General features: G+C 35.3%; 1 protein-coding gene and 1 non-coding gene across 2 annotated transcripts in view; both read left to right on the top strand.

Annotated features, from left to right (window-relative positions):
* The first annotated feature begins 2,749 nt into the window (after positions 1-2,749).
* The window catches only part of LOC138707737 (cell adhesion molecule Dscam1-like), an 83,631-nt gene continuing 66,256 nt past the window's right edge, over positions 2,750-20,124 (top strand). Inside the window, exons 1-2 of the mRNA XM_069837602.1 lie at positions 2,750-2,802; positions 5,690-5,844. Of these exons, the coding sequence (XP_069693703.1) occupies positions 2,750-2,802; positions 5,690-5,844 (208 nt within the window). The remainder of the gene's footprint in view (positions 2,803-5,689; positions 5,845-20,124) is intronic.
* Positions 19,710-19,781, top strand: TRNAY-AUA (transfer RNA tyrosine (anticodon AUA)). Its single transcript has one exon. It is a non-coding gene; the product is annotated as a tRNA-Tyr (tRNA).

Below are 20,124 nucleotides of genomic sequence, written 5' to 3'. Positions count from 1 at the left end.
ATCTTTCTAGAGATTCAGAGGAACAGGTCACATAATCTACCAGTTTCTGATGGTATGATGAAAAACTTGTAGATGTTCAGTATTTGATATGAAAGGGATATTTTGTGTTGTGAATTAAACTTGTTTCATATTTAAATACCACTTCTCACACATGATCATAACATCTCCATTGCCACTAGGGTAGCTAGTGGAATTCTTGATCTTAGGCTGGGCTTGGACGTGGATATGAATCATTTTTGGGTTGGTTATCTGGTTTCATCCGAAACTTTCCCGAGCTGTAACAAAAATATCAGTTAATCTCGTGGCAAATTCTCAGTCTCATGCTGAAATACCACATTTAAAAACGCTCTGTACATTGACTTGTTTTATTATTTTTCTATGTCAATTATTACTAGGGATGCGAGTTTTGGTACAAATGATATATGCGAAATGTGTTAAAAACTTAAGTTAAACTTAATGAAAGTCCAAAATTAAGTGAAATATATCCGTGAATTTCGTGAAATTGATATAAATTCACCAAATTACTTCATAATCACGATATTTTCAAAAAAAAAAAACAGGTTTCATGGAGATTTGGCACAAAAAATTATTCTTTCTTCCAAATAAAAGGTGAAAATGTTCTTTGTTATAAAATATATACGAACATTTCTACATATTTTATCATTCAGCATTACATGGTGTAATATCTGGCGACGATGTATGCATAGTTTCAGGGACTACTTCCAGGGAGCAGCATAAGCAGACAATGGTCATTTCTCTTTCCCGCAACAACTGCTTTCGTGTGATGAAGAAGGCATAGTTTCAAAGGAATTGTTTCAATAATAATTAAAAAAAAATGTTATTTTATTATTTTTTAAGTTTCTTTAGGGTGAAATGTGCACGAAATTACTTGTTTTCTTATAAAATATTCACTGAAATCAAATTGCTTTAATCACTGAAATCAGAGTAAAGTAATCACCATAAAATCACATCTCTACTTATTATTTTGTTTAAGGTTGGTGTCTACCTGTTGCAGGCAAAGGACAACTTCGAAGTTTCTTCACAGGAAACGTACTACACCATCACTCATTTGACTATGAATCATCGATACGAATTTTGGGTGACTGCTTACACGATAATTGGGCAGGGACCTCCATCCCGCCATGCTGTGCAAACACCATCCATTTATATTCCAGCCAAAGTAGCATCATTTAGTGATAATGTGATTGCTGCATGGAAGGAAGTGCTTGAACTTGAGTGTATAATTGTAGGTGACCCAACACCAGAGAGGCATTGGAGTTTTAAGTAAGTATATCATAGACTTTGTTAAGAATTTCAGATTCTCTCATTACCGGTGCTTAAAATAGAAATTTAGAAGCCCTAGTATGCGTATAAAAATTACACAACTGAAAAAAGTAATAATCATATACTTTGTCTTTTCAGGATTTACTTCCAAACCTATCTCTTTACTTGCTTCCAGTAAACATAATATATATTAAGCAGATTAATGAAGTTTACAAGCATAAACATTTACTCATCAGTTTTTTTTAAAAAATTGGATTATGTCTCGCGACCAGAATATTGTACAAAATGGAAATATAAAAATTGGAAATTTATCTTTCGAAGAGTTGGAGAAGTTCAAATATCTTGGAGCAACAGTAACAAATATAAATGATACTCGGGAGGAAATTAAACACAGAATAAATATGGGAAATGCCTGTTATTATTCGGTTGAGAAGCTTTTATCATCCAGTCTGCTGTCAAAAAATCTGAAAGTTAGAATTTATAAAAAAGTTATATTACCAGTTGTTCTTTATGGTTGTGAAACTTGGACTCTCACTTTGAGAGAGAAACATAGGTTAAGGAACAGAGGTAAAGGGTGTTTGAGAATAAGGTTCTTACGAAAATATTTGGGGATGGGCAGGACATGTAGCACATATGGGCGAATCCAGAAATGCATATAGAGTGTTAGTTGGGAGGCCGGAGGGAAAAAGAACTTTGGGGAGGCTGAGATGTAGCTGGGAGGATAATATTAAAATGGATTTGAGGGAGTTGGGATATGATGCTAGGGACTGAATTAATCTTGCACAGGATAGGGACCGATGGTGAGCTTATGTGAGGGTGGCAATGAATCTCCGGGTTTCTTAAAAGCAATAAGTAAGTAAGAATGATCCATAGAATTTCAGGAACTACTAAAATCAGTTACTGCCACTGCCGGAATTTGAACTGAAAACCTTTGGTGCAAGGTTGAATAACATTGTGCTACAAGAAAACTTTAGGTCAATGATTTGCATGTCGTAACAACAAAAACTGTTCTTGACACTTTTCGTGGTTGGGGCACCATCTGTTGATACAGAAAACAATTTGGCCCATGGCAGGTTAAACATTTCAATAACATGCATAAGAGCCACAAGAATATCTTTCCCATATGTAGTGTCCTGCAGTGGAACCACATTCAGAAATTCCTCCAAGATTTTAAAGTTGGAATCAATGCATCTAATGAAAATGCTTAACTTTGCCATGTCTCTGACGTCATTACTCTCAAGAACAAGCGAAAAGCAGTGTACTCTCTTCATTGTTTCAGGTAATTGTTTTTCAGTGTTCAAACCCATGTCGACATTTCTACTCACAATGGTATTACGTAACAGACAGAGTTTTAAAGTTATTTATCTCAGTTGGACGAAGTTCCTCAGCTACCATCATTATGCAGTCTTTGACAAACTCCCCATCAGAAAAAACACCGTTAAGATTCCGCTATTTGTGGGGAAATATGGTAATTGACCCTGACAGACTTTTGAATGGACTTTTTATATCCAACGTTTGGTACACTGAGATTATTAACCACAAAACTTCAATGAAATATAATGAGTACAGAAAAGGAGGATTGGATTAATATTCCATCTTGTTTCTTGCTTTCCAATATCATTCCCACTCATTGACACCAGTCAAAGCAAGGAAAATTTGAAGGTGATGTCATTCCATTTCTTCTTTCTGTTTACACATGGAGCAATTAAGTTGTTTCTGTGATTCCAAATCAATAAAGGTGTTTTGCTAGGCAGTCATGTTCTGTATGTAATCGGAAGAGCCTTTTGGGCCTTTCTAGTAGATCTTGAATTAAGGTGTTCCACTGTTAGTGCTATGTTCTGGTTTGGAGTACTTTAATATGATGGTTATTGAAAATTTTCTATGCATATTTTTTGACAGAGTATATTAAGTATCTTCTATCTGTGTTTGAAGTATTTTAGTACTATTATTAGCTAGAATGTCTCTTTGCTCATAACCAAAGACCTGACAGTGACCTGGTACCCATTGTAGTGTAATTGTTTTATTAATATCCTGAAGGCTCTGTATTATTTTTGTGCAGTTTCTTGGATCCATTTTCTGGAGAAATTATAGATTGAATCGCAGCTTTGGAGTCAGAGAGTATCACAGCTTTAGTAAAATTTTCTAGTAGGCTAGTTAGGTGACATATTGCTACATGTATAGCTTCTATCTCGCCGTCATAAGCTGTCTTATGTTTTCCCACAGCCAAGTACATGGAGAATAGTTTGCAATATATTCCAGCTGCAGCATTTACAGCATTTACTTGTCCTATCTGTGAGCCATCTGTATAGCCAGTTCTCTTCTGGGTAGTTAGAATTAACAGTTTCTACGGCAAGAAGATATAGTCTCATGGTGTCCATGTCTCTTTTTAATAAAAATTCTTGAAGATCAAGACTGTAGTCAACAGATGTAATCTGTAATGTGTTTTGTTGTTGTAGTTGTGGTGGGCTGGATATCTTGAACTGTGATTTTAGATGCAAAGCTTTCTGTATAAAACCCTCTTGAGTTTTCAGCCTTCTCTTGTTATTGACATAAGTAGTCCAGAAATGATCATCTGAAGTTATCAATTTTTCATAAAAGAGTGGTGCTCGTTCTTCAGTCATATTTCGGATTGTCTACACCTGTGGAGTAATGGTTAGCATGTCTGGCCGCGAAACCAGGTGGCTCGGGTTCGATTCCCGGTCGGGTAAGTTACCTGGTTGAGGTTTTTTCCAGGGTTTTTCCTCAACCCAATATGAGCAAATGCTGGGTAACTTTCGGTGATGGACCCTGGACTCATTTCACCAGCATTATCACCTTCATCACATTCAGACGCTAAATAATCTAAGATGTTAATAAAGCATTGTAAAATAACCTACTAACATATATATTTCGGATTGATGTTAATTCAGTAATAAGCAGTATAGCATCAACTGGTGTTGCTTTGACTCCTTAGTTTCATTGATTATGTTAAAGAACTTTAATTTTTATTCTTCAAACCACTGTTTTGGGTTGGTACTAAATAATATGAAAATTAATGTAAATGGCTAAAATGTATAATAACCACCGTGATTACTTCATATTTTTAGTCTGTGAAATTTCAAATGGTATAATAAATATGTATAGAAAATTATACATATCTGCTATAACCATTTTTCCCTACTTTTTAACATATTTTGTGTTGAAATGGCGTCTAATATTGAAATGGGACATAAGATACACGGAATAACCTCAAATTAAACAATATGGTTTTTCATTTAAAAAATACAGAAGTATTCCTGTTCCCCCTCTTGATGAAAAATATGCAAAGTTATTATGAGGTTCTGCCACTGATTATTGAAGGACAAGGAATGTGTGTTGCCTTTCCTTCTGCAAAGGGTTATGCACTGTTGTGGAGGGAGACAAATAGCTGAGTAGAGGTGGTGGCTTCATAGAGTCAGTTAATGACAAGATTGGCTATAGCCGAAGATCTTGATAGTTTAGTTAATGTGATAACCAGTACACTCTCTCTCTTGCTCTCTCAACCCCCTCTCCTTCTCCCCTCCTCCTCTCCATCTCCGCGTGTGTGTGTATTTTTTATCCTTCTTTACAAGCATGTTCCACTACAAAAATGCGATACTACATGCTAATACATTAGGCCTACCCATTACAATATTGCTAACTCTTCCGAATATAATGTATACATATTATTGCTAGCCTATTCTACTTTCCCTAAATTTACTATTTACAACGTGTTAACATCTATGCTACTGTTGAATCTTTTAAATGCATTGTACAAGTGTGTGTGTGCGTGCGTGCGTGCGTGCGTGCGTGCGTGCGCGCGCGCGCGATTTTTGACCCCTAATCATTACCTGGTTCTATTAACAGTAAAAGCTTGATGGCGTTTATCTGATCGAAACCTGTTTCTTTGTGTTCTTTATTGCTTATTAACTCAATTCAGTAAGTTGTTGCTGTTTAATTTTCATCCTTCCCCTTCCCAGGGTGTCTGAAATAATCACTGTTTCAGTTTTGCATTTTATACTTTTACAAATGTAGGTATTGTTCGGATCTTTTGAAAATAATGTAACATTCTTCCAGAAGCAATAGTTTGTGATGACTGAGAACCATCCGGAGAAATGTATTATTTATTTTATTGATGTTATGTCTAAATGTTTAAAATTACTTTGGGATACACAATAATTTTGAAGTTTCTGTGGCTACTGTATCCACAGTGCTGCTACTGGAAACACTGCAATGACTTTACATCTAGTGTACTGGTACTGTACCAAAAAGTTGTCTAATTGTCGGAAGTATTACTGTATTTATTCAGTGATAGTGTTATGTTTTGAAATAGTGGTGATTGGGTTTATAATAAGGTTTTGAAAGTTATGTTTTAGAATTGTGTGTTAAATTACGACTCTCTTCACAGTGGGAAGTTCATACAAGATGACCCTCGAGTCAGAGTGAATTCAGAAGGAACACTCATCATAAGCTCTGTGCAGAGCTCTGATGCTGGCAACTACACCTGCACAGCTGAAAACAAACACAACAAAGATGAGATCATGTACTCCCTGACAGTTAAGGGTGAGTCCATTTCTTTTAAACTGTAAGGAAAAAACTATTTACTTTTGTCATTGCCATTTTTAGTTGCAACTCATTCTTGATATGTGAAATATAGTTGCTGTGTTCTGAGATGCTGGACCTTGGACTTTTCAGACTTTTTGAAAGTACTTTCTTCACATACAAAGTGTTCATTTATGCAATGTTCACAAATGTTGGATACATTCAACAGACAAATGCATCACTGTTAGTCGAAAGATTGAATAGCTCACAGTGCATATACATGGATAAATATATAATAGGATTCGAAACTTACCGAGTTTCCCATAACACATGCTAGAGGTGCTAATGTTGAAATTAATCTCGCTGCCATCTGTTGGCCGGTGGATAACTTATTACATCTAGCAGCGCACCAAGTAACGGAAAGAAAAACTAATTGCTACATGCATAGTTTCGCATCCTATTATACATTTACCCATGGCATACAGTTCATCGTACAAAAGTTGAAATTCTGTTATTTGTAGGTAGTATTGAACATGTATATTTAATCATAAACAGAATTGTCTGGTATAGGCAGAAATGTAAAAATTTGGCAGTGGAACCAGAGTTCTGTCTTTTCCTTGAATAACGTTTTTAAGAATAAAATTAAGAGAAATAAACTTTAACATACTGTCACTTTACAGCAGGCAGCATGTACATAGTTTGTTAGTGATTTATCTGCTGTAACTCAAAAACCATTTTAATTACAGAGAATCCAATTGCATATTCTGAAAGCTAGTGATTCTTTATGTATTTCATGTGTACTATATCCTGATCCATCTCCCAATGAATTTAATTAAATTTTAGGGAGGGGAACACTATAATCCAGCACTCCGACCTTAGAAAATGTATTGTACTGACTCTCAAGCTAAGTGAATTCTCAACGCACTCCAGCTGACTAGGTCTACACTAAGGGCTCGTTCCACAGTCATGTTTGTGACAAACATACTTGTATATACAGATAGAATATGGTCATTTGTTTCACAAGTATATAAATGAAGGCGGTACCATATTTTATTGCATAAATTAGAGGACTTTTACAGTAAATATTAACTGGCAACACATTTTCTGAGAATGTTAAATGTCTTTTTTTTTAATGATTAAGTATGTGACAAAAAATAGAAGTAACAATTGACATATATTCCTTATTCTTCACAACTCTGTGAATCATATATTAAAAACATATTGTGATTTTTTTAATTAGTGAATGACTAACAAACAAACACCACTAAACAAAAGTACATAATTATATTATAATTATGGAATGCAATTAGGATTGCCAACCCTCCCATATTTCCTGAGATCTCCTGTATTTGCCCTTAATTTTTAACAGACTCCTGGCTCCCATATTATTCTTCTCTTCGAGCATTTTTCTCCCTTATTTTTGCATAATATCAAAATTTTCATTCTAAACATTTGATTTTGCCGTGAATGACGATTTATATGATAAATTTTGTTGTTCAAGATAGGCATTAAAATGTGCAGCCTTTGTAGAAGGTAATGTTTGCCAGAAATGGATTTTAGTGTTCACTGCTTGAAATCAAACAATGTTAATGTTATAAATTTGGAAAAAACTGGCTAGTGTTGTTCTAAGCTTACCAAGTAGTAATGCTCATACAAAGAGGATATATTATCACATGAACAATAATTGGGCAGATGTTCGAAACAGGAGCATGACACATCTAATCAAACCAGGGCTGCAAACTGTAGTCTAATTCAACTATTACGTGAGACAAAAATCTTTTTCAAAATAGCCTACTTTTAATTTAAACCTAGCTACCGAAGTGTAGAATAAAGTTGTTTTCTAGTCACTGAACCGAATAATTTTTTAATTTTCTATGTGAAATTTTGTCGATTCCTTAGTCTCCCATATTTTCTTAAAAAAAAGTGGGCAACCCTAAATGCAATACAATTTTCTGTCATATTTGTGAAAGGTCATCACTTTCAGGATATTAAACCTAGTAGTATTGCAAGGCTGGCTGTTGCATTGCGGTCTTCTGGATTCACTTCTAGATTATGAGTTGCATAATGTGTCTTTTATGCCCAAGTGCTGTAATTTAATACCCTTAAATCAGAAGAAGACAGGTCGTCACGTATGTGACATTGTATGGACTCAGATAATTGAGTGTGAAAATACCACAATTCCATTATTATTAATTATGGATGTTGGTAGAGTTTGAATAATATAATCCAGTTGTATGGTAGTGCCATCCTCACCAAAAGACAACTGTAGGAACTAGAGAACCTGAAGGCCAGATACCTTAAACGGGTCCTACAGCTGTCAAAATACACACCATCCCAGCTAGTCTACATCATGGCAAGGGAGACGTTCCTAATAGAAGACTTGAGGACCAAACTCCTACTACCCTCCACGACAAGCTACGAGGAGCTCCTACAGGAACTGTGGACCAAGAAAATCATGATATGGAATGAGTTCTACATGACTGAAGCGATGATTGACCGAGAATGGACACGTGGGGGCTACAAGCTGAGATATACAGTCACCAGGTTCGCCGTACATGGCTTTCACCATAAAATGTGCAGAACTGTAGGTTTTCATGAACCAAGTGCCAAGTGTGTGTGTAAACGATGTGACCAAAAGTGTGAAAGATATCATGCGATGCACTATACACATAGACAAGAAACGCTGACACAGCTGTGTCAATAAGTATAGAAAACCATACACATTGTGCACAGTTGCTATTATTATTATTATTATTATTATTATTATTATTATTATTATTATTATTATCATTATTATTATTATTGTTATTATCATTATCATTATCATTAACATCTTCATATATGAAGTTAAGTTCAGATTGTTTCTTAATAAAAACTACTCTGACATTAGAGTTGTCCACAGAAGATGCTTGTGCAATGAGTGGCTTCAGTTTTCTTACTGAATACTTTCACAAGTAAAAATGTGCCAGGTGAAATTTTAGAACTCTGTTCTATAGTAGTTGATGATGGGAGTGTATTATCTGCGACATGTGCACTGTCTTCACAATGACAGAATGACTCCCTATTCTCAATAACAAGCTTGTAGTAATGGACTGTTTACTGCTAAATAGATATTACATGGTTATTAGAACTTCTGACTATATATGCCTTGTTAATATCTGCAACATCTTTAGCCAGATTTCATTCAATCTGTACTTTACCTATATTTTCCTGCATCCTCGGAATTACAGACACATTAGGAATCACTTTCGCAGCTACTGCAGAAAAGTCAGCTGCATTTTGCACAATGACTTTTCTTTCCATAACTTCTGCATAAAATCAAAACTTTGCACCACCACCCACACCATCCACGACCACTTTCCCAGGGAACAATGTAGAATACTTCCATTCAAGCCTTGAAAATCTTTATGATCTGGTTACTATGCTTAGTAAGTAGCAAATGAGCTTGTTTTTAAATTCACCTGATGGACTATCACTTCAGATTACACTGTGTAACAAATTTTAACTTTATTTTTGCGCTGGGCATGTGATATATGTTTTTTATATAATTTGAACCTCCTGAATACGAATATGACAATAAAAAACAGTTGTTGGTTACGGATTTTGAGAAATTTTCGAATTTATATGTATTCAAAATACTGCTTCATATAATGACAGTAAGGTTAAATACTCACTGTTCAGAAGAATACAGCTTTCTTTTTCTGCATTTTCTTTTATACTGGGCATCAGGTACAACACGAACTAATGTCCAACAATAGTCTGCTAGCATATTGGCACTGCACTGTCCTTGGTATCTTTTTCTGTAGTTGAAATTTCTTGATGAAAGCGCCCACCATGCTCATCACTGAAATCGCCACAATTCTCGGGGGGGAAAAGTTAAGATGGATGTGAAGTAAGTGAATTTTCAGGGATGTGTTACAACCCATAGTTTCTTATGCCAAAAGTAAATTTTACACTAGTTCTTCATAGTTCTCACTTTTACGATTACCCAGGAAATTTAATACAACCTCCTTGAATGCAATCCAGGTGGCTCTCTCTTTTCCTTCCAACAAAGATTCGAAATGATTCTCCATTATTTCTTAGAGTTGTGGTCCATTGAAAACTCCGTCTTTTATTTTTGAGTCACTAATAGCAGGAAATTGTTCCTGCATATATTTAAATGTTTGTTTCATGATTCATCCCTTTAAGAAAATTCATTAACCCTAACTTAATGTATAAAGAGAGAAAAATTACTTTACGTAGAGGTACAAGGATTTGATATATAATATTTTTCTTCCCTGGCTCTAGTGATTGTCGTGTTGACCATACTTTTATTTTATAATGCTTATCTCGAGCGTGACTGTCCCATTCACACAGAAAGCAGCAAAATTTTGTATAATCTAATTGCATTCCAAGAAGCAATGCTACAACCTTCAAATCCGCACATACAAACCATTCTTACCTTGAATATCATATTAAAGCACAAATTAAAGAAATACGTCTTACACAGAATACTAACACCACGGAAATCTTCTGGTAAACTGAAGTGATTTCATACGGCAAACCTGTTTCTCCCTCTCCAAATGGAACCGAAAAGGGCAATAAAACAAATTTCCGCTTCTAGAAATGGTTTTCACAGGGTGGTCTATTGGAAAATATAAACTACAGTAATGTCATTATAGCTCACAGTGAAAGAAATACACATCTCAAGTAAAATCAGGTAAACTCAAGCGAAGTCATACCGCGAACCTGTTTCACCCCCTCCAAATAGACTCGTAAAAGGACAATAAAATAATTTCCATTTCTACAAGTGCTTATAACATGGTGACCTACTTATACTAATATTGTTTTTACATAATGGATCGTCACATTTGTAAAACAAAATAGTTACACAAGAAATGCGGTGATTTTTTAAATAAAATGCATAAAAAATTAATTACATTATGCATCTCCAAAACCCGAACTGATGGAACATTTTGCTTGTTAATTTTGATTTCAGGAGGTCGAAATTAGTAAGAATTTGTTAGTTTATGTCTGACGCAAAATGACTGTTGACCAGTGTTATCAGTTTTTGTTATTGGCTTGAAACTATATCTTAAGTGAGTTTCAAAATGAAGGCAGATACAGACAGCTTTGATTTATCCTTTGTATCACTCACAATTAGAGAACATTTTGTCTTTTGTCTTAAAAACAGCAGCTGTGAATAAAGTTACGCTCTGTCTACTCCAAAGTGCTGATTGTATTCCAACTTGCCATTCACACGAGTAATTAATGGAAAAATATACTTGCAATACAACAGTATCACTTTACTGTATGTCTGATTGAAATGCTGCAGCTTGGATTCGTTTCGTGTATGCATGTTGCTGGAAACTTTTAAAGTCTGATAGAATCTTGTCAATCAATTCTTCTATGCACACTTCGTGAGATTCTTTACACAGTCGTTTGTTTTCTGTCATCACCCATTCATGTTGTTGTACACCTGCTGCATTACTTAACCCTTTTTCTGCAATAAATTTTTGAAGCAGCTGTCCACTATTGCGTTTAATACATTCCATTTTCCAACAGTCTGATTCTGAGTTAGAAATACATCAATATCTTATTCCAGAAATCATTGTTGTATACAATTCCTAACCCCTTCAATAACAATGTATAGTTTTCATGCATTTTACATTTGCACTGCTACATCACGGTGGTCTAGTGGCTAGAGCACTAGACTTGTAATCCTGTGAACCCAGGTTCGATCCCTGGCCTACTCCCAATTTATAGCTTGTGTTGGGCAACTCCGTGGTCCAGGTTACACAGAGGTTTTCTTCGGGAGCTCAGAGGTTCCCCTGTGGCATCCCAACAAATTTCCATTATCTCACCTCATATCTCTTATCTCTCATATCTCATCTCATCTTATCTCATATCTCATATCTCTCATATCACATATATCATATCTCATCTCATATATCATATATCTCATCACATCGCAGGTGTAGTATAGATCAGCCTCTTATGGTGCACTGTGACTCTGTCGGTAAATTGGTTTACACAACTGGCTTCATATGATATAGGCCTATTTATTCCATCAGCTTACTTACATTGGTCATGATGACCCATCACATTTCTGTATAAAATGCCATCACTCCCTTGGATACATATTCTGCTTACGCTTTTTTAAACATCCGGCTATTCCATATAAATAACCCTGATCACTTTTCTATCATGTCACTCACCTCTGTTTCCCTCCCTTCTTTTTTTACTTAAGCTACCCTCCCTTTCACAGTTATCTATCTTGTTATTGCTATTCTCATTTAACTAAAAAATCACTTCTCTCAATTCCTTATTAATTGTTCCCAACATTGTTTACATTAAGTTGAACTCTTCCATAATTGTCAACTTATTTATTCACTTAAATCACTAACGTTCACTGACCACTTATTCCCATTAATCTCCTCTGTATATTTTCAGACGAAGTAGTTTCTACAGTTTCATTACATTTCCATTCCTACTTTCTTTATTATATTTGTATCACTACTTATTATCATGGCGGCCGGGTAGTTCAGTTGGTAGAGCAGCTGGCTACGGACTGGAAGGTCCGGGGTTCGATCCCAGGTGGTGACAGGATTTTTTCTCATTGCCAAACTTTCAGAACGGCCCCGAGGTTCACTCAGCCTCCTATAAAATTGAGTACCGGGTCTTTCCCGGGGGTAAATGGTGGTCAGAGCGTGGTGCCAACCACACCACTTCATTCTAGTGCTGAGGTCATGGAAAGCATGGGGCTCTACCTCCATGCCCCTCAAGTGCCTTCATGGCATGTTATGTGGATACCTTTACCTTTTTTTTTTTTTTTTTTAAACCTTTATCACTCCCTGGTTATTACTTGTATCTTATCCTTTTTTACTATTATTCCCTTGCCTTACCATCTTTTCTGTCACCATTACCATTTTCACTTTATCACTTTGCTAAGTTTTGTTACTCATGCATACTATTTTCACTTTATCACTTTCCTATGTTTTGTCACTCATGCACCAATCTCTTAAGTTATAACTTTTCTGTCCCCTCCTTCTTCCCACTGACGTACCTCTATTTGGTGTCACTAATGCTACTTCATCCCTTCCAGTTCTTGCAGAATTTTGACTTCTTATCTTAGTTTCTTCTTCATCTCTTGATCCCTTTTGTAATTGCTGACCCATATTTGTTCTTCCAACTGGATTCACTGAACTCTTATTGCTTTTCTCACCCCTTGTATGCCGTCCTTCTTTTCTCCCCTGTCTACCTGATGCCATCATCATTATTTTAGTGCAAGTCTCTCGTTTCTTCCTCAATCGCTTGTTGACATCCTCGTCTGTTCATCTGGCTTCATATGAGTGAATGACGAACAGTTAACAGTTAAGTACAGTTGCAATGTTCACTAGGAGTGTCTTCAATCAGAAGAACATTTTGTGATCTAAGATTGCAAAACTTAGATTATCCAATATTCACATGAGGATTGATTCTCTGCTTTGAACAAAGCATGTTGTGCTTCTTTCATGTGTACTGTTGTTGTTTATTCAAGTGTCCGAAGACAGGTCTGAACCTCACAAGTGATACCAACAAAGCACCACTTATGAGGCAACTAGGCCAGGAGATATTGGGGTAGGGTGGCCAGTGTAAGATAATATTTGCGGACACGTTTTCTAACTCCATTTTTCCATAGAGTCATCTCATCATGCATACCTGGAGCATTATATAAAATATCTGCTCGACACAAGAATGTTTCCACTAATTCCCTATGTTGATTATTGTTGGTACCACTAGATTTATTCTCCATTTGTGGTATTAAACCCATTTTTTTCATCACACTAGTCACAACTGCTAATCACTTACGTGGTGATGTTGGCAAAGTTTTCAGAGTTGTCTTCACTGCCTTATCGAGTTTGTGGAATCCTGTAAGTTGAAGCTTGAGGAACAGAGACATGAAAGGACCTGGTAACTCAGTTGAACTAGTTTTGTTATTCTTCTTTTTGGTCTACATTTCCTCTGTTGTCCTCTAGCTGACACAGTTTGTTTCTTCTTTTCATTTTTTTTGTCATAGGCCTAGTTGATGCTTTTGTCTGCTGTATAATTTTCTGTCGTTTTTCCTTTTCCTTAAAACTTTCATTACTTTTTTTTTTTCTGGTAATACCTTGTCTGAGTGGCTGCCTTCTTTGTTTCCCGATCATTGTCCATGTTTGATGTTAGAAACTTTTAGATTAAACATAGATGTTTGTTGATATCGGTTGAACTCCACTACCTAGCTTCTACAGACACCATGTTCTATGAACAGGAATTTACTACTGGTGATATCCAATGAAAGTATTAGAAACTAGTAACACAGTGCTGTCTAGTATAAGCATCTGCAATTAATTACATTGTCAGCCACCAGTGTAGCTCGGTTAGTTGAGATACTTGCCTGTGCTCGGTTACCTGATTGGGTTTCTTTCGAGGTTTTCTCCAACTGTAAGGCGAATGTCAGGTAATCTGTGGCGAATTCTCGGTCTCATCTCGCCAAATACCATCTCACTATCACCAATCTCATCGACATTAAATAACCTAGTAGTTGATACAACGTCATTAAATAACCAACTAAAAAAATTACAATGTTACATAAGTTACATCACTCCTCAGTCACAAATCTGGTTGGTCACATACATGACCATAACAAATTGTAATAAAAAATCACATTTTGACGTTTGAAAAATCTTATTTAAACCCTATGGTATGAGGTGAAAAGAAATTGTGTGAACAGTCATATGTTTGTGACTTGTAAAACAAAATGTAAAATGTTCTCTCATTTACAGAGCCCCCGCATACACTTGCTTATGATGCCATGGTACATTATCATTTAGAATATATTTAAATGGGTGCTCCAAATGAAGAATAGATGGAACAGAGTAACACATAGTGAACCAAATTACTAATAACATTTCTGTACAACATTTAAAAATGTTCAATTTATGTTAACTTCTGAACTCATGAGACAAATAAAATTCACCAGAAGAAAGGTCACATATTCCCATGAAAATAGAGTGTTTTCCACTGCAAAAAAAAATGGACGCTCAAAGATTCCCTGTGTACTCAGGTTTCAAACAGGCAACCCTACTTGTTCCTAGACCAATTCCCTCCTTGCATCGCCAGTCAGTGTTCGAGGAATGCTATGGAATTATGATGAATTGGAGGGATGTTGACGGAATAATGTATATGGGGTAATTGAAGAACCTCAAGAAAACGCCCAAATGTAACCTTGTTCGCCACAAGTTTTACTATGGATTTTTCAATTAAAAATCCCAGCTCTGAATGGCAATCGAGCCCAGGCTGCTTGCATGACAGGTTGAAGTGCTAACCATTCAGCTACCACTGGAGACCATCCATCTCCTATGGTTTGTGAGAAACAGATATTCAAACGTGTTTTTGTTATGAGTAAATTTGATGTACCAGTTTCTTAAGCCCGTAATGAAAGTAATATCATTGTAGTTACAATAAAACAATTTACAGATACTTAAACTTCTGTATTTTGTGAATAATTTACATATTGGTTTTATGATACTAATGGCCGGTTTCATCAACCCTCATTATCATTATAATGTCTTGTTAAATAATTTAATGGTACATTAGTAAGTTTTTGTGTTTCACCAAGCACTGTTATTGCTAACACATCTTTAAATTCATTGTTAACTTATTAGGCTCTATTCGTCGCGTTAAAACAGTAACAATGTGTTAAAAAGTCAACAAAATGGTGGATGTATTCAATGCTGAAATTCTTTATTTAAACTTTTAACATAATGGCAAACTTATATGTGGTAATAACATTTGGAATAATGATTTTGAAGATTTAAGTGATAAAGAATTCCACAAAAGCTACACATTAAGAGTAAGAATAATTATAGAAGAAAGTGAATATAGGTTAGAATATGACAGATAGGAATGACCCAATGACCCACTTAACACTTCTTCAACAGATTTTTCTCGCTTTAAGATTTTATGTTACAAGATGTTTTAAAATAGTATTTGGTGATATGAACATGGTGTCAAAAGCTGTATTGTCTAGCTATGTGAATAAAATATCAGACATACTGTCAACATTACGACCACAATACATTCATTATTTTTATAATAGGCCTATAGCTACCATAAATTTTCTGTTGTCATTGACACGATAGATTGTGTACATGTTCCAATCGTATCTCCTGGCAGTAACATGGATGAAAGATTCTACAATAGGAGATCCTATTTTTCATTCAATATTGAAAGAATTTCATATTCAAAACTCCGCATAGAGAAATTGTGGCTAACTAGCTAGTTTAGGATTTTGTTATGCCTTGCATATATGTTCAATTGCATCTCCACAAAAAAAAAAAAAAAACCATGTTCACTTCCGAAATTACCAGAACTACCCCAGTGCTAGTTCTAGCGACATTGTAAATAGGCAGAGTCAGTACACGATAGCATAACATTCCAAACATGTAAGAGGAGGATGCCTTTTGAAATGGAAAGGGTGCAAAGAGGTTTACTTTTAGGAGACAATGAATACCCCTTAAAATCCAATTTAATGACACCTCTCGTGAATCCTGCCACACAAGCAGGAAAGAATTGTTACAGGATACCTACATAAATCTGCATGATATAGGCTACAGTGGAAAAGTAGTATGCAATTTATAGAAGAGACACTTTCCCATCCTAAAGTTAGGCCTAAGAACAAATGCTGAAAGTTCTATGTATATAATTGTACATCAGTTCTAAAACTGTCACCTTATCGTTCGCAAATTTCTTCTTGGATTTACTTTTGAGTTTACAATCTACATTTCTCCTATTTACATATGTTACTGTACCCAAATCTCTTCTTTTTTAACGTTATTCTGTCGTTTTGTTTTTAATTACGGTATGACAACATGCTATATTTAGGAAGAATATCAAGAACTAAGAACTTTTAGATGTTCATGAAATTACTGCCTCTTACCCGTTTGCCTATCATTGTTTCCTCATACCAAACAAAACATAGTCAGCTGTGCTTATATGTAACAAATGAAATTCGCGATTTCGAAGCCGTGGTCATATCATAAATATAGCATGCAGGATTCAAGTACGAAATCTTCACGTTACTAAACGCACGTTAATTTTACAGAAGTGAGGCATGGCGAAACAGACAACTTTTAAAGATCTCGTTAAAATTAAAAGATCCGTTTGTTGACAAGTCATTTGTGCTGACTTAAAAAACTTGGTGAAACTGGCATGCAGGATTCTTACAATTACGTTGTTGCTAGGTATTAAAATAAATTGTAGTTATGGCCAATGTCTCTCTCCCATGTGACAATTACAAAGGTTTCAAGTGTAGGCATTTAGATAAATGCTGTTTACATAGAAAAAAATTGAACGTACAGGATGGGAAATGTGTAGTCCTCTAGGAATAACCAATTCTTTTGGCTCTAAAATAATATTTTGAATTGATTCAATCAGTTGTGTGTTTTTGAAAAACACTAAGTTTCGCTTACATTTTGTGCAACGAAATTTGAGTATTTGTACTGATATTATAAGCAGGTTTTCCAGTGCTGCTCAGTTCCTTGTACACCCTTTGCCCCAAAAGTTAATGATCTGAATTTCTTTACGTGAGAATTGTTCCATGCAACATATTGCTGTAGATCATACAGACAAAGGCACAGGTTGGGCGAGCAAGTTTTGAAAGTTCCACTTGTTTCCATTTGGCCTAGCGGAGTTGAGAAAGAATACATTTGTGCACGTGTTGTCCATGCTCATCTATGGTTGAATGGACTGTAATGATGACCCACAAACCAAATGACAAAGTGCTGAGTGGAGAGGCCATGGATAACTGTCTTCGAAGAAAATCTTCAAGAAACCATCAAAGAGAAAGTTCATGTTGATTGAATTCTTTGATGCATAAGGATATTAAACCTTTGAAGATGACAGTAATGCTGGAAAATGCGATTATAGGTTTATCCTGTTTTTCAGATCATGTTTTATCTTCCATTACCACGTCAGTTCTGTCTAGCGATTGACTGAATTGTTCATTTTCACGCAGATTTAAACTTCAAAGCTTGTAGTCACTCTGCTTCTAATTCTGGAGTGTTATTGTTATGTCTACATAGATGTATTGTAAATGGTCACATTTAATGGAATGTTTCCTAGACTTTATTGTGAATGTGGTCGTACAGTTACAGAATTTTAACTAAAATGTAATGTGAATATATTCAAACTTCTCTCTAGCAGTGTTATAGTTTTGCCTATTAGGCAGTCTCTAGCATTGTTGGAACATGGTATAAATCACTCTTTGAGTTGAAACTATTGCTAACAATAATTTATAACACTTGAAATCCTAGAAGTTAATAACTGAATGATCAATTTCATTTATTTACATAGAATTTGATATCTGCTAACATACTTTTTTCTAGAGGTATTAAAAATAATAATAACAATAATTTTTAACACTTGAAAGTCTGCAATTAAATGATCAACAAGATTCGTTATCTCTTACGACATTGGTGCACTTACGTAAAACACATTCTTTTAAGTGTAGATGGAATACTTAAGAGGTTACTGAACATACTTTGTGTACAGTCTTTTTTATACATTTTCTTATTTCTTCACAGAGAGCCGGAATAGAGGACGTAAGTAGTGTTGAAATTGAAATAAAGTAATTTTTGTTCCAAGTAATATGAAATACAGTATATAGGAAGCAGAGAAGATGATACATTGATGTTAACCCTGACATAATACGTCAGACTTTACAGTATACCAATGAAGTAAATTCGATTTCATTTTCAGTAGGCTACATGATAAGTAAGGCCAAGATCACTGCAACTGTACATTATAGTATAAACTTCTACAAATTTTTTTCAGTACCATAATGCTATAATGTTCAGTTGGACATAATTATGAATATACTGTATATCTTATTTTCAATCACTAATCCTTGTGTAATAACAAATGTAATAGAATTAAAAGCAGTAATATCAAACTTTAAATAAAAGTGTAAGTTCGTAATTTTGTGCAAATTAGAATCAAATCATGAATACCTATTTTTCTCTTACAATCAATGGGTACTTACTGATATAAAGCAAGTACTTTATGTATGTTGGGCTGATCATACATATGATATTATGAATTTTAAATGCAGAAAACAAACTCCTCTGGCAAACTAGCGAAAGTGACAAATATGCGACCCTGCACATAAGGTCTATATTGTACCGGTGCCGGAGAGAATTTTTCTCCATTCCACTCATCTTTCATCATATGATGACGCAGAATATCTGCACGGAAATATCATATGTACTTCAGTGCATCATAATAATATATGATATGCGAAAAATAATCACTTGGTGATTTAAGACGGCGCTTAATCCGTCGGATCCCGGCCACTTAGTCACTCTTAATGAGTGCACCTCTGCACATGTGTGGATATTGTGCCACTGTCATACGTCTATGACGCAGTGCATGAGGATAGGCCACTAAAGGGAACCCAAGCGGCAGAACAAACTGAGAGGATTTGATTTCACATCGGGATGGGAATCCGGTGTGGCTTAGTGGATAGAGCGTCAGCACATAGAGCTGAAAACCTGGGTTCAAATCCCAGTGCCAGAGAGAATTTTTCCCATTCCACTCGTCTTTTATTATGTGATAACGCAGAATATTTGCACGGAAATATCATATGTACTTCGGTACATCATAATAATATATGATATGCGAAAAATAATCAATTGGTGATTTAAGACGGCACTTATTCCGTCGGATCCCGGCTACTTAGTCACTCTTAATGAGTGCACTTCTGCACATGTGTTGACATTGTGCCACTGTCATACATCTATGACGCAGTGCATGAGGGTAGGCCACTAAAGGGAACCCAAGCAGCAGAACTTAAACTGAGAGGATTTGATTTCACATCGGGATGGGAATCCGGTGTGGCTTAGTGGATAGAGCATCAGCACATAGAGCTGAAAACCCGGGTTCAAATCCCGGTACTGGAGAGAATTTTTCTCCGTTCCACTCATCTTTCTAATTTATTAAGTGAACATGTAATTAATTAAGGTGACTTTTAATACCTAAGTTGACAGTGGTTGAGCTAATATAAATAGGTTTACCTGTGACTTAGTTTCACTTTTGTTTAGGTATGCTTTATAGTAGATATTATTTTATAATTTAGGCTTTATTTGTAATCGTAGGCTTATTTATAATTTACACTCTATTTATAGTTAGGCATACTTTTGCCTTTATTTTATCTTATGTTATTTTATTGCTGAGTAGCTGTAGTCATTGCAATCTTATATATTATATTGTATTATATTACCTTATCATCATCATCCAAACAAG

The sequence above is a fragment of the Periplaneta americana genome, chromosome 10 (genome assembly GCF_040183065.1).
Source record: "Periplaneta americana isolate PAMFEO1 chromosome 10, P.americana_PAMFEO1_priV1, whole genome shotgun sequence".
Taxonomy (NCBI): domain Eukaryota; kingdom Metazoa; phylum Arthropoda; class Insecta; order Blattodea; family Blattidae; genus Periplaneta; species Periplaneta americana.
Note: the sequence above shows the minus strand (reverse complement) of the source record. Positions and strands in the feature narration are given on the sequence as shown.